At 53.7% G+C, this 14726-nt stretch overlaps 1 protein-coding gene across 1 annotated transcript in view; it reads left to right on the forward strand.

The window, feature by feature from the left end:
- The window catches only part of TANGO6 (transport and golgi organization 6 homolog), an 86634-nt gene that overhangs the window by 65211 nt on the left and 6697 nt on the right, over window positions 1–14726 (forward strand). Inside the window, exons 16-17 of the mRNA XM_067536728.1 lie at window positions 2688–2839; window positions 9442–9555. Of these exons, the coding sequence (XP_067392829.1) occupies window positions 2688–2839; window positions 9442–9555 (266 nt within the window). The remainder of the gene's footprint in view (window positions 1–2687; window positions 2840–9441; window positions 9556–14726) is intronic.

Consider the following 14726-nt stretch of genomic DNA (forward strand, 5'->3'; position numbering starts at 1 on the left):
GTGCAGGCATAAGATAAAATGTGGCCTTGGGAATAGGAGCAAATCTGGAGCTAAGAGTTTTCAGACTAAAATCTCCTCTGAGAGGGAGCAAGCTTTCTGTGTTTGAAATGATGACAAGTGGGGAGAGAGGAACTGATGTGGAACTTGCTTCCTTTCAATCCATAGGCAGGGGCCCCCCGAAGGCAAAGTCCTAATATTGTATGTCGATACCAGTGAAGATGTATGAGAATGGGTCCGCTACGTTAAATGCATGGCTTTTCTGGTTGCCTTTGCAGCGTATCACTGCCTCCTTCTCCTTGAAGAATCCTCTCTGGTGCTTTGTCTGCACAGAGATCTGGGGTATATCTGCTTTGGGGTGGGCTGACACCTCTGCCATTCTGGCACTCCATCTCCCACCCTAACAAAACTCACTGGAAGTTCTTTGTCTGGACAAGAGGCTTGTACGTCTCATTAGCACATTTTCATCAGTTGCGCAAGAACTGCGTTCCTACCCTCCTCTGTCTCTTGATCCCTTCCCGTGTCTGTCTGGACTGTCTCCTGGGCCTGGTTTAGGACAAGCAGGACTGCAGCTCTGCTTCTTTGTCCCACTGTTAACGAAAATAAACCCCAGGATGCTGTGTTATTAACTGAACTGAAATGCAGGTGTGCAGTAACGCCCTCTTCTCATCGGGCAGCAGTGTATGCCCGAGGAATCTCGGGTATCTGGCCGTGTAGCAGGCCAGCGGCAGAGCAGCATGTTTAGGGGAGAATCAGCTAGGCCCACAGCAGAGCTGACACTCTGGTCAGGTCCACGGTAGGGGGACGCTCTCCTCTTTGACGACCCTTCCCTTTCCTGGTAGCTCTTCCATTTCCCAAGGATGCTGCATTTGACCAGGTTGGCTCTGTGTCTGTTGTTCCTGCAGCCATTCATGGAGGATAGTCGCAGATGTACAGCCGGTATCGTTTGGGGCCTGAAAAACTACCGGAAGTGAGCACATACATCTTATGAGTATGGAGTCTGCTCTCTGTCTAATGAGGCAAAATGAGAGCCTTCAGACCAGCTTCTGCGCTCTGACACTATACAGGAGGGCTGACGAGAAGGTCATAATCAGTCTCTCTGTTGTTAAAATCTGTGACTCTAAGGTGAGAGCGCACAAGGACGCTCGGATATTAGTTAGGTTAATGGGTGCCCAGGAAGTATCAAAGACAGAGAGCTGTTCCACAGCTGAGCAATGTTTGCTGCTTCTCTACTGAAACGGAAGGGTTCTCCTGGCCTGCTCAGAAATGCTCCCGGCTCAATGCCATCTACAGGGATTCTGGTGTGAATGATCAGTGAGACATCCACTTTACTGGCCCTCCCTTTCCTGTGTTGATCCAATGTCGCACTTGCTTCAGCTCCATTGAAATATATTGCTGAATTCTTATCCCCTTCAACACAGACTCTCGCCCAGTGGCCTCCTGGCTTTGTGCCACTCAAGATGGGAGTTTTTCAGGGAGGGCTGTGGCAGGAAGCCCTGAGAGAGGCACTTGAAGTCACTGGCCATCTAAAAGTGTTAATATCCCCCCTCCACAGTGCAATAGCTGTCAGTGTAGAGAGCTTGTTAGCCTACCACAACGTGTCCCTTTGTAGCTGTAATATCCAGGGACACCTTGTAGTTGGCATCATGAGATGCACTGTAACAAATACCTGATGGCCAGAACAATTTTCATTTGCCACATGTGGGCCAGGGAGACACAGCCAGATAGAAAGGTGTCCCCCTGGAATCACTACCTTGTTTCTGTAGTTCTGTAATTATATTCTGCATTGTTGTCTCTGCACCTGTATTTTAATAGTGCTCAAAATTAATTTTAGTTGTAGTGTGTGAGAATTTGGATCTGTCTTTTCAGAAAAATAGTGTGCACAAGAATGCACCTGTAATTTTTGCAATGCTTTTGGCCTGGTTTTCAGTTTAGTCGCACAGGATGCATGTCCTAATGCCTATAGATTGGATAATTGTGCAGCTAGATAGCTAATTAGACACATTTGTGTGCACAGTGCCCCAGTCTGCACATCCAGACACAATACCTGCACATGCTAATTAGATGTGGATTTTTTGCGCCTCGAGCCCTTTGCATTTCATTTTGGTTTTGAAATTGTTTTATTTGCGGCGAATTACAAATTGTATTTGTAAACGCTGACAGAAATGACAGAGACTTAAGAGAACATGTGCAGCAGAAGGAAGTCCCGAGACACGAGTCTCTGCTTCAGATGACACGGAATTATACTGATGATCCACTCCAGGGCTGTTTCTTGTATGCTTCTGGAATTGCTGCTCAGAGACAACATAGTGGTCGGTTGCCATTGAGAGAATTGTCATTTAATAAGAGTTGATCCAGTGGTTCACCTGCATTGTCTAGGAGAGCTTGCTTAAGAGGCTACATCCTGGAACTCTGTAGGGAAGTGTGGTGCAGGAACACAGCCATGCGCCAACAGTCACAAAGGGGTTAAAATTATTAGACCCACTAATATCTAATTCCAGCAACTAAAGAGACTGATTTGGAGCAAGGGCTTTTCAGTACTGCACGAGGAATGGGCCCAGCCTAGCAGGGGAGGGGTTCCAAAAAGTCCTTCCTGCTTGTGTCAGCATGTCCTGGCCTTTAAACTAATTGATGTTGAAACTTGGAGACTCTCCTTTAAACCTGTGCTTTCTTCTCTCTCTCTCCTGCAGGGGACATGGTCTCCCAGTACAGAGCTCCTCTGATTCACACCTTCCTGAGGGGAGCAAGAGACCCGGATAGCACCCTGCGGGCTAGCAGTCTGTCCAACTTGGGAGAGCTGTGTCAGAGACTTCACTTCCAGCTGGGCGCCGTGGTGCAGGAGGTATCGACGCTGTACATCTCTCCTATGCCATAGCCACTTTAGCTGTAGTTCTTGCCACCGGACAGGGGCCTTGATGACAGTTACGGGGGTCTTCCTGCCGGTCCCTCTCCCCCAGAGTGGAGGCAGGGGATCAGTAGAGGAGGAGCCTTCCCAGGGCTGCTGCATCTCTTGGGGGTGCCTTCTCTGTTCCCTACTCTTGGAAACCTTTAATGATGGCTGCAATCAGAATGAGGCGGCCTGTTTGTACTCAGTGAGGGCAGTATATCCTTTGAAAGCCATGTCTTCAGGATCTCCCCCTTCTGTCTGTATATTACACACACACAGAACGTTACGGTTGCAGAGTCAAGCACTCAGGTTAGGAAATGTCAGAATTAAGGTTGCCTGAACCTTGATTTGGCCCGCCTGTGTGTATGCTGTATGATATAGTCTTTAATTACGTGGTCCCATGCTCTGTTTCCACAGGACCCTGCGTCATTCAGTGCACAGGGTGGCTGGTGCACACTGAATGAGCAGTTATTTATTCAGTGTTGTGTTTTATCCTCATTGTTCGGTGTGTGACTCTAGCCCTCATCTGCTGCATGCCATTCAAGCCCTGTTCTGAATACAGAATACAACTCACCGGTCGAGTTCCAGCCCCTCGTCACCCTCCCTTGGCTCCTCATCCCAGTCTCCCACCCGACACCTTGTCTAATTTCAGCTTCTCCCCTACTCCTTTCCCCCTCTCCTGATGCCCAGTGTCTTCCCCACAGCTTCCAATCCCACTCGCCCTTCCTTGGCTCTTCACACTAGTCTTACCCCCCTCCCGACTCCTTGTCCAGCCAGTCCCAGTCATCCCCACCCCTAGATTCCTTATGTAAGCTCAGTCTTCCCCTGGCCTGTTTTCTCCCCTCTCCTGTTCCCAGTCTTGTGTCCCTCCGTCCCTGGGACTTTGTCCCAACATAGCCCTTCTGCTGCCCCGATCAGAGGTTCAACTCTTGTCCCTTCTGCATTCAAGTCAGGCCACTTCCTCCTCCAGCCTGCCTGGGTGCCAGCAGGTGGGGCGTTGGAAGCACAAGAGAGAGTCTCCCTGTCAGTTCCAGTGCCCAGCACCACAGTGATCCCCAGCAGCTGGGAACAGCAGTTGCAGGGAAAGTCCTGTCACCTCCTGCCACCCTGGGCTGGAGCATGCTCAGTGCAGACAGAATCTTCAGAGAATTAACCTACTGGTCCCTACTGAGCATGTGCACACCTAGAATTTCCTGTGGGTTATCACTTGAGCAAATCTGGGCCATTTTCCGCAGAACAGTAAAGTGCACAGCTCTGACACCAGGTGAAACCACCAGCCTGCCAAAGTTCAAGCCCTTGCTGTCAAACTTGGAGGTGCGTGCTATAGTGTCTCAATGAAACAATGGAGACTGTGTATTTTTCCCTAATCTTTTTCTCAGAATCAGCAGCACAATTTTTAATGGTTCTTTAAAGAAAAATTCAGTCTGAGGCATGGGGAATTTCAGCCCAAATGGTGAAAGTTTGACAACTGAAAACAGGGTCTTATAATGGGAAACGTCAGGCTACTAGCCCTGCCTATAATAATTTAACTGTAGTACAAGACCTTAAAGCGTATTTTGTACCTGCTACAAGCACCTCCTCCCAGTTAATAGCATCTCATTAGCCTTTGCCTTGCTGCAAATGAGAAGAATTCAGTGCCTGTTTTATCCTAGTGGCTGGGCCACTGTGCTCTGTGCACTGTGATTGAAGGCTTTAGGCAAGGTGTGTTTATATCAGAGACACAACAAAGGTGGAGTTCCCCCAGCTGCTGGTCTCCCTTGAAGTTTTTTCAGGGCCAGAGGTGAGCTGCTTATTTTTCCCTGGCTGATTGTAACTGGTGTGTTGGAGGCAGTGAACCTGTTACCCTGGCACTCAACCCAGGAACACCGTGTTGCTCACTCAGCCATTAACTCTGCGCTGATCCAACCAATGTGTCTGCAAACAGGCCATTCCCAGAGCTATTCCCTTCCCGCACATCACTCCTTGCGCTGGAAGGCATGTGCTGCCCAGGTGTGTGCATGTTCCAGGGCTTTAAATATTCAGAAACAAACAGACCAGAAATGGCCTCTAAATATGCCTGGGTGAAAAGCACTTTCTCTCACACACTCACACACAGACAGAGCTGGTAAATGTCATTCCCCGTTAGCACCACTTGCACCTGAGGACCTGGGGAGCTGTGTTCCCCTCCCTTCCCATGTGCAGTCACCAGCCATCACCTCCCTTGCCGTTGTGCTGACACATCTCTGTGGCAACGTACATGAAGAGAACGCTAAATGTTTGCCAGTGTGTTTCTCGCTACCTCCAGCAGCTAGTCTTTATCACAGTGGTGGAGAAGGAGCCAGCACCATGTGACCAGATGGCTGTATATTCTTCCCCCTCCCCCCGCTAGTGCTGGAGCAGTTTAGGAAGTGCTGCACCTAGCGACTGTAAGGTCTTTGGGGCAGGGATTATCTTTTTGTTTTGTGTCTGTACAGCACCTAGCAATGGGGTCCTTGGTCCATGACTGGGGCCCTGGGCACAGTAGTAATATAGATAATAGAGAAATGTTCCTGCAGCTTAGAGCCCCGTAACTAGCTCAGTGGACAAGAGCAGGTGATACTGGGTGCAGCTGTGTAGCAGTTCTGTTGCCAGCTCAGCTGTGTCCAGTCCTGAGATGCCCGCTCTGATCAAAGGGCTCAGGTGTGTTTTGCAGCCCAGTGACTGCACTGGCCTCCACAGAGAGAGGTGTGGCCCACGAGTAGATATCGAGTGTGTATCCTGGCGACTTGCCAGGATCCCAGGGATCAGCCTCCTTTCCATAACGGTGAAGATCTCCATCGCCTTTGCTGAAATGGAAGTGGTGCCCACCAAGACCGCGCAATGCTCCAGCTTCTCCGCCTCCTAGACGTATTCTGGGCATCCAGCATCTCGATACGAAAGGCAAGGGCACCTGCGTCTGCTCCCAGCTAACGCAAAGTAGGGCACTCCTAGTCCGGGGGCCTGTGTGGGGGATGATACTAAACTGAGCGCTAGTCTCCCCAGGGGGCTGAGAACTAGGAGTCCCCCTCCTCATGGCCTGTACCAGGTGATGATCCAGCTTAATCTGCGTCTGGGCTTCCTAATCAGAAGCTGAGGTGCCTGGAACAGCACACTGCAGTCTTCAGCTCCCCTTCTCCTAGGGCGTTGTGGGGCTGACCGAAACGAATGTGGTTTATAACCACCCCTCAACTGCAGGGAGGAGCTGGATCTTTGCGGCTTGGGAGATGCTCGGGTACTGTGGAAATGCTGGTAAAGCAGAGCCTGCCTGGCAGGGCACGGGTCAGTGGTGCGCAGCGGTAGGATTCTGCAGAGATGTGTCAATGCAGCCAGCAGGCAGCTCTGAGTTTGCAGAGCAGAGACGGGGCCTGCAGCGATGCTGCTGTCTGCTGATGCCTCTGAATGAGTTTACCAGCTAGCATACATCAGGCGTGCTGAGATCAGCAAAAGGAGGTGATGGCTCAGGCAGCTGCTCACTCAAAGGGGTGTGCAACCTAGGAGACCACGAGCGGATCCCTGCTGTTCAGTGCCCAGTTGGTCTGGACCCTTTTCAGACCCTTTGCTGGACAGGAGGAAGAGCTACAAGGGAGTGGCCGGGGAGAGGGAGAGGGGGGAGCACTGCTGCAGCCCCCACTGCGTGTGAGGTGCTTCCCAGCCTGCGGTGTGGCTGGGTTTGTGCCAGCCGGGGCGAACTCTGGATGTAAGTGTCAGGGCTGGGAGCAGGGTGGAGACCCCAAGTTCTGTCGGGGGGCTGGGGCGTTCCCAGAGTGCTCTGAAGAAGCTGCTTGTGAAGTATGTCTGTGGGAGTGACTCCTGTGAGCGGTATGGTGCCATCTGAACACCGTGTGGGCTTAAACCCGGGCTGCGCCGCCCCCCACAGCGCTACGCAGCAGGCTCCCATTGCCCTGCCAGCCTCAGAAGAGTCACTCGGGTTGGAAGCAGGGGGATCGTGTTACCGGTCAGGTAGATCTCCAGCAGCTTTGCGGTTAGGTTGGCCAAGGATTGAAGGGCTTATGCAGTGGCAGAACAGAGAAGGTCCATCCAGAGATTGTGCGAGGGCTGATTGTTGCAGGGTCGCAGGCACCCTCCCCCTGGCCAAAGGCGGCCCATTCCCTGGTGAGTGGACACTGTGAATGTGCCTGAAACAAGCCGTCTGAGCCCCACAATTGTGTGAAACTAGTGCAGGTCTGGTGTCGGTGCTTCCACGGCACGTTACGCCCTGGCTCCAGCGCCAATTTTCCCTGAGCTCTTAGTCTCTGGCATGAATAAGCCTGTGGACAAGTCTGGTGCAGCCCCGCTGCTGCTGCTGCTGTTGCTGCTGCGCACACAACTTCTGGCTCTGCAGCTGGCAGGAGTCCAGCTGAGATCAGCAGGTACTGCAGCAGCCGGCTCCTCTGCGAGCTGCACTCCCCAGGGCGAAGGGGAGCGAGGCGCTGTCCTTGAACAAAGAGCTGACACGACAATGGGAACCTCTCCTGTTTGGAAATGGCGCCAGCCAGCCACAGAAAGTGGAGCATGTCTGTTAGCGTCAGGTGGTGCTTTGAAGAGCTGTGGGAGAACGGCCCTAGGCACAGGTGCTGTGTCCTGAGCTGCACAGATGGAAGTGATGCTGGATGTTGGGAATTTGGCCCCAGAACAGGAGGCAAGTGGGTGAAAATCTCCCAGGAACTATTGCAGCACATGTGAGGAGGAAGGCAGGTCACGGCCAGACATGATTCAGAACAAGAGAACACCTACCCAGGGCAGTTGAGACACACTGGGCTGAGGACTGGGGTGGGATTTGTATAACTTGGCTTTTTCCGCTCTCTGCTGGTCCACCTGTGCCCATGAACTGCTGTGGTGGTTTCCCACCACCTGTTCACAGGCTGGCCTGGGAAGCCCTCCTTAGCCCATACATTTCTGGGAGACCAGCTAGTGTCGGAGGCAAGCAGACAGTTGGTGTGGATAGAAGCTGTTAGATCAGCAGCAGTGCCAAAGCAGGGAATGAGTGCAAGCAGCCGGCAGAGCTCACCTTTCTGCAAGACTGTCACACAAATGTCATGAATTGTTTTTCCTGTGGGTTCCCTCCTGCTTCTGCTCACGCGTCAATCTGGTAGTGACAGCATTTGTTAAGATGCCAGTGCAGCACACATGCAGCTATTTCAGGAAGGTGTTAGCTCTGCCAATGCTGCCTGCTGTTGCTGATTATCCAATTAGGCTCTTAAAACTCTTCTCTGCTTTTAAGCAGGCAGGCAACATAGCTGAATCCTTGTGAAAGTGACGTATCTGTCCTCACATTGGAGATTCACCTGCTGTCTAAGGAGTGATCCAGGCCTGCCCATGTTCTCTGCGTTAGTCACTTTCCTTTAGCTTAGACGTTTTAGCTGTAACCATTCCAGGAAGTCACGCTCAAGCAATTTGTGCCCCCCATTTCACCCACACACACGTAGGGTTGGTCAGTTTATATTACGGACTCCTTAGTGTCTGCTCTGGGTCAAAAAAAATCCTCTGCCGTGTCCTAAAATAACGATTGTTTACCTACGACCCACACTATCTGGCGCTCTGCTGCTGGGAGATCGCCAGCCTGCTGGTGGAGCGTCATTTCAATACCAGCCACTAGCCCAGAGAAATGCAGGCTTCGTGGATGCCAGTGCTCAAACAAGGGAATGTCTGACCCAAAACCAGTCCTGTGCCACACGACACATCCAGGGCCGTGATTATAAATACCTAGGCGAGGAACATTCCTTCTCAAAGGAGCGCGAAGAAGCGAAACTCTGTACACTGCCGCTTTCTGTGCCTAGAGGATGGGCCGTGCTTACAGCCCTTTGTTATAAAATCATTCTCACCGTACAGTCTCTGCTGCTTGCCTGGGTCCCCGCTCAGCTGTGCAGCCCCCGTTGCCCTGACAACACACGGCGCAAAGCTCCTCCCCATCCGTGGGGAACCTAGTGGCATCTGCACATTTAATCAAATCTGGATCCTAAGCTTAGGTGCCCAAACCCATCCTGAGCCTGCTAACCAGAGTGACGTAGTGCAGAGGGGCTGAATGAAGTCAGGGCAGCCCCTGCAGCTCAGCACCTTTGAGAGTTTGGTCACTTTTATGTAGGATTGTAACGCGAGGCCCCTGGGTTTGCAAATGTAGAGAGACCGCTTTGGAGGTCAGAGATCTCCGGAAATTGCTGAGAGGATTTTCCCTCAGTCCCATCCCCTGAAATCGCAGGCAACGGCACGTCATCCCCAGTGCCAGCAGGGAACGGGTGCCTGCGCTTCCCTTCTTCCCAGTGCCTGCAGCTTCTGTGAAGAGCCATGCCATGTGCTGTGCTCTCGCCGGCTGGGTGTCCGTGGGCTTGTTCTGCCCCTGTGGAGTGGTGGGTGGCTGTTGCTGTGCGGTTTTCCCTCCTGTGTATGAGCCGTTCCTTTGTGGAGCTGCCTCTTCTGGTCACGAATACATTTCCCACTTCACGTGTGGGGGTGCTGCCGGGTTTCCGACTGCACCCCCCAGCCCATCCCACAGACACTGGCTCATGTGGCATGGCAAAGGCGCTGCGCACACTAACAGTTCTCTCCCTGCGTCGCCTTGGCAGGTGACCTCCTGTTTGACAGCCATCGCTAAGACGGATGGCGCGGCTGAAGTGCGAAGAGCTGCCGTGCATGTGGTGGTGCTGCTGCTCCGTGGGCTCAGTGAGAAAGCAACTGAGGTAAGCCAGGCTGCCAGCCTCTTTGCAGCCTGACCCACACTCATGGCCTCAGCGTGCCCCACGCTGCTCACACGTTCTCCCTGCAGCCGGCATTTAACACACAGCTCCCGCCCCAGAGCAAGGAAACGCCCAAGTGCTCCAGGCCTGAGCGTCCTGCGCACTGCAGCTGTGTGTGGCACCCAGGTGCTCTCCACCAGCAACTACTGAACTCCGGGTATCTCTGCAGGGATCTCCAGATAGCAGCAGCTCAGGCTTTGATGGCGCATGTTGAGTCACTGGGAAGGGGTGGGAGAAACGTTTCCTCTGGATGCTCTTGCAGGCAGTAAACCAAGGTGTGGCTCCTGGGAGCTTAGTGCAATCGGAAGGTAAACGGCCATGCTGAGGCAGAAGCTAATGAAGGCGTAACGGGAGCTAGGACCTCATTTCCCTGCAGGGATTCCTGCCGCGCTCTCGGATCAGTGCAGATCGGGGTCTCACAACCATCTCCTCCATAGACTCTGTGTGCCAGGCCCCAGCAGTGAGATCAGCCCCTGCAGTTCTAGAAGCCATCAGCCCTCTGTCCTGCCCTGCTTTCCGTGGGGGTGCCCTGGCTGCCGGCGCACAGGCCTGGTCAGGAATTACCAGCATGGATCTAGCAAAACATTAACAGAGCAGTAATTACCTGAAAGCCACAGACTTCCTCACTTCCCAGCAGCCACTGCTAACGTTCTGCATTAACCCTGACCCCCGCTCCCTCACTTACACAGCAGCTGCTGGGTATTGGCCGTTCCCCACAGTGGCATTAGCCCTGACTCTGCACCAGTGACTGCCTTCCTTGGGAGAGGTGGAGAACAACCTCCATGCATTCCTGTAGCAAAGGCTGCCTGCCTGCCATGGTGGGAGATTTCACCCCCTCTCTGACTTGGTCTAATCAATGCTATTGGTGAGATACGTGAGCACCTGGCTGCTCCCAAGCCGTGCCACTAGTCACGGGCTGCTCTGTTCCTTTTCACTGCTTTTCATGTGTTGGCGGGGAGGGGGGGGGAGCAAAGCTGCAGTGTCTGGTCTCCCTGGCACAAAAAAAGCCTGTCCTGTGGAAGGCGACTGCCACTTATCCAGTGCGTGGAGCTGGGCCGGCACTGCTGGCAATAGATCCCCCCTCGGCTCCCTGCGGAAGTGGAATCGGGCTTTGCCGTGTCTGAGATGGTCTGGGTGCCTGTCCGCTCGAGAAGCCCACACACAGCCCCGCACCCCAGGCAGGGGTCAGGCTCCAGGAGACGTGGACGCTGCTGGCTCAGCCTCATTGCAGCGCTTGATTGGGGATCCAGTGTCCCCATTGGTCCAAGCAGGCCGTTCACTGGGAAATGCACCCTCTCGGGCCAAGAGGTCATTGGCTCTGCCCATAGCATGGCTCGTACAGACAGAGCAGGGGGATCTCTGGGTGAGGAGTGGGTGCCTCCAACCCCATCTCACCTAACGTGACAAGGGCTTAATGCCTATGTAGTACAAGTGCTGGAGGCAGCAGGGCCAACCAGAGCCACCTGCCTCAGGGCAGCCATGTCTGTGCTGGTCATTGCTTCTCTGGGAGCTGGGCGCCAGGAGCCGGCCTAGCACCTGGGGAAGGGGAGAGACTCCACGTCAGCTCATCCAGACCTTCCGCTGCTCCTGAGCTGGGCTTGCTGCTGCTCTGCCATGGATCCGTGTCCCAGCAGCTCCTGAGGCGTGTGGAGGACCGGACCAGCAGGCGGCCGGCAGGGGAGGCCCCAGCCAGCTGGGGAGTGTGCAGAGCACCGGGGAGCATGCCCATGGGAGACTGGTGCGCCCTCTTCTTGGCTCTGTCTCTTCATCATTCGCTGATGACGCCTGTGTGTGGAGTAACCCAGCCACTCCACCAGCGATGTCAGAGCAGGGTTTGGTCTTGGCTGGTGCTGCACTTTCACCTCGCTCATCCCCTTCGAACTGTGCTTCCGTGAACAGGGGCTGGGCTCCTGCCCTGCAGTGCCCTGGAGCCAAGCCCCATGTGCTGTAGTCCTGGGCGCCTGAAAGTGCAGCAGACAGCCCCCAGGATGTCGGGTCCACTGGCCTTCCTTGCTGTCTCTTGCCCTCTGGAGAAGCAGAAAGGCCGATGCCCCTTTAATTCTTCACTCTCAGCTGGTTTGTGGCCGTGACGTCCTGCTCGGTACTGCCAAGCTGCACTGCGCCCCCTCCTGCTTCTGGACTCTTTGGGGTGGGCTCCAGCGTCCAGCGAGGGAGCTGCTAACAGTGCAACGCAGAGGGTGTTGGCCAGTCCCGTGTGAGTAGGAGGGGAGGTGCTTGTTCTACGGCAGAGCTGACCTGGCCGTGTGCACAGCAGGAGTTTTACAGCGCAGCTCCCTTATCTTACCAGAGCTGGGACGAGGCAACGTAGAGGGAGTGTTCAGCACACAAGGGGCAGAGCAATGGTCCATCTAGTCTGGGATCCTGTCTTCCGACGGTGACTAGGGCTGGGTGCTTCAGAGGGACTGTACAGAACAGGGCGGTTGTGATATCCCCCCTTGTCCAGTCCCAGTTTCTGGCCTGCTGGGACCTGTAGTTTTCACAGGCTGCATGTCTGTATCCGAGAGCGTGGCAGCTGAACCACTGATGCCATGCCACGCAGGTGCAGTCCTGGCACTCCAGACAGGTTGTCAGCGCAGCCTTTGTGGGGCAGCGGGTGGGGGTGTCACAGCTCAGTGCTGTAAAGGCCGCCCTATAAATGCTCATGCAGTAATAAGATACCATGGGACGTATCTCTCTGGGTTCCTTTGAGTTCACTACGAAGCCCGCGTCAGAGCTGAATGTCTTGGTGGCAAATAGCAGAGAGCATCTCGGAAGCATTGTTTTGCTGCCTTACACCAGCTGGTTGGACAACGTGCACCAGTGGCAGCAGCTCTTTCGCCAGGGTCCAGCCCAGCCATGGATCTAAACCACACCAGCTCCGTAATGTCAGGAAAGCACCTTCACGGCTGCAGAGCCCAGTGGCAACAGGTGACAGGATCTGGGGCCTGGCTACGGAGCCTGCTGTTGCGGGGGGCGGGGGGAGATGCTCTGTCTTTCCAGGCAGCAGCTTCCGGAGGGACGGGTTGTCTCTTTTACAGTGCAGGTCACTGTCGCTTACACGTGGGGAAAGTAACCTCACCAAGTGCAGCTCAGCAAGGGGCTGACAGGCCTCTGGTTCCGTCACACCTGGCACCTGCTTGGCTCAGGTCTAGGCTGGGAAAATGAAAGCCTGGACTTTACCACTGTCCTAAATTCCCCTCCTCGTGGTGCTCCTGCAGCCTGAGAGCTGCCAGCAGCTTCCTGCCTTTGGTTGTCTTACGTCTCCCCCTCCCCCCCCCCGTTGTTTTGACGCCTTTTTGAGTGTGTTTACACAGGCAGCAGAGTGGGCGCTCAGCTGGTCCAGCCTGTTTCCTTTGCAGAGCTGGTCCCCAGGAAGTGCTCCACACACAGACAGAGGCGTACTGTAAGGCACAAATGAAAAGAACATTTATACCAGGATGACTCTCATCCAGGATAAATGGATTCCTCTGCTGCTCCTCCCCCACGGCCTGGCTGCCTCCAACTTTTCTGCTCCCCCCACCTCCACAAGATGGCATGTGGTATCAGCAAGCTGGTGCTCATTCTGCGCCTGGCGCTCCGAGCGCTGAGTATTGTCACAGTGCTTACTGGGGGTTCTTAGCAGCTCGGGCGTGTTGCATCACAATCTCAACTGTATTACAGCAGCTAAGTTTGCTGGACCCCTTCCTGTAATTCATAGGTAGTTTCCTAGTGGGCTGTGTATTCATCTATTTGCTGTGTGGTTAATATGCTGCTCTCTGCAACCTGGAAGGCTTGAGAACTGGGTGCTGGCTGTTAAGGCTTGCTTGCATTCCTAGTGTAGGTTTGTCTGTATCCACCTCTGCCTAGTAGGTCTCTGATAATTTCTCCTCTTGCTAGCTGCTTAAAGGGAAAAGGAGCTGCTGTTTGTCCCTCCTCCTCAAGCGCCTCAGCAAGCAGAGCCTCTATTTTTAGTTCTCTCTGGGTGTGTGTGAATAGTACCAGTGCCTGCCTCTGCTGTTGCTCATATGTCGTTTTCTCCAGCACCAGCAGCAGAGTGAAACTCAGGTTCTTAGTTGCGCTACTAGCCACAGAATTCTGGATAGAGTCAGTAAAACTGACCCGGGCGGAGTTAATCTCCTCGGCTGCAGGATAGGAAAGCTGTGAGCAGCAGCAGAGGTGCTGGTGCTGTCTTCAGACTCAGGAAGTTAACACTATATTTCTGTACATTCAGTTCATATTTCCAAGGTTGTTTTTCCCTCCCTAATCATAAGGGTTTGAGTTAGCAGCTTTAACCATGGAATATGAATTTCTGCAGACATTGAATACTCACACACACACACCCGTGCCCAGTCACATTCCAGGGAATGCTTCCCACTTGTCGTGGGTAAGTGGATTGGTCCAGTCCTGGCTACCTGTCCCCGTGTAGCCAGGTGTGTCAATTTCTCTTTGGGGAAGTGCTTGTCAGTCTTGCAGCCCTTTGTTTCTCCTCCGATGTTTGGCTGGTGCAGGGTGAGCTCCTGCTTGTGAGGTTTGTTCCTGTGTGATCAGCATGCTGTATACAATTTACTGTATGGCAGTTTACCAGGCGGAGGATTCCAGCGCAGTTGCTGTGCCTGAACAAGCTGCTGGTTAAGGTGGACATGTTTTGATACCATCCCAGTGTGGCATGTTGCCTGTTGAATGGCTGTAACTTCAGGTGGTGGCTGGTGTACAAATTATTGAGGTAACCTGCTGAATTCAGGGAGGCACATGGCCTAGTGGACAGAGCACAGGACTGGGAGGCAGGAACTCCTGAGTCCTAATTCCTGTTCTGTCCCTGACTTGCTGTGGATCCTCTGTCTGCTTCCCCATCTGCAAAATGGAGTTAGTGCCTTGCACACATCCAGGGAAGGACAGACATGTGGCCATGGGCATGCTAGGCGGGGTGTAGCATTGGTTATGGTTTGGAGGGGTTTCTGCTGAGGCCCAGCTGCTGTTCCATCACAGGCAAATTCCCTGGGGCTCCCCTTTCACACCTCCCTCCAAAATGCAGACATTTACAAAGCCCCCCACATCCTCCATTCAGTGCTCAGAGGTGCAGCTGGTGCATGACACGGGCTCATCGCGGAAAAGGGGAGTGGAGTCAGTCTAGTGTT

This window comes from Emydura macquarii, unplaced genomic scaffold (assembly GCF_026122565.2).
Source record: "Emydura macquarii macquarii isolate MOO-44397 ecotype Brisbane River unplaced genomic scaffold, CSIRO-AGI_Emac_v2 contig_3647, whole genome shotgun sequence".
In the NCBI taxonomy this organism is placed as follows: domain Eukaryota; kingdom Metazoa; phylum Chordata; order Testudines; family Chelidae; genus Emydura; species Emydura macquarii.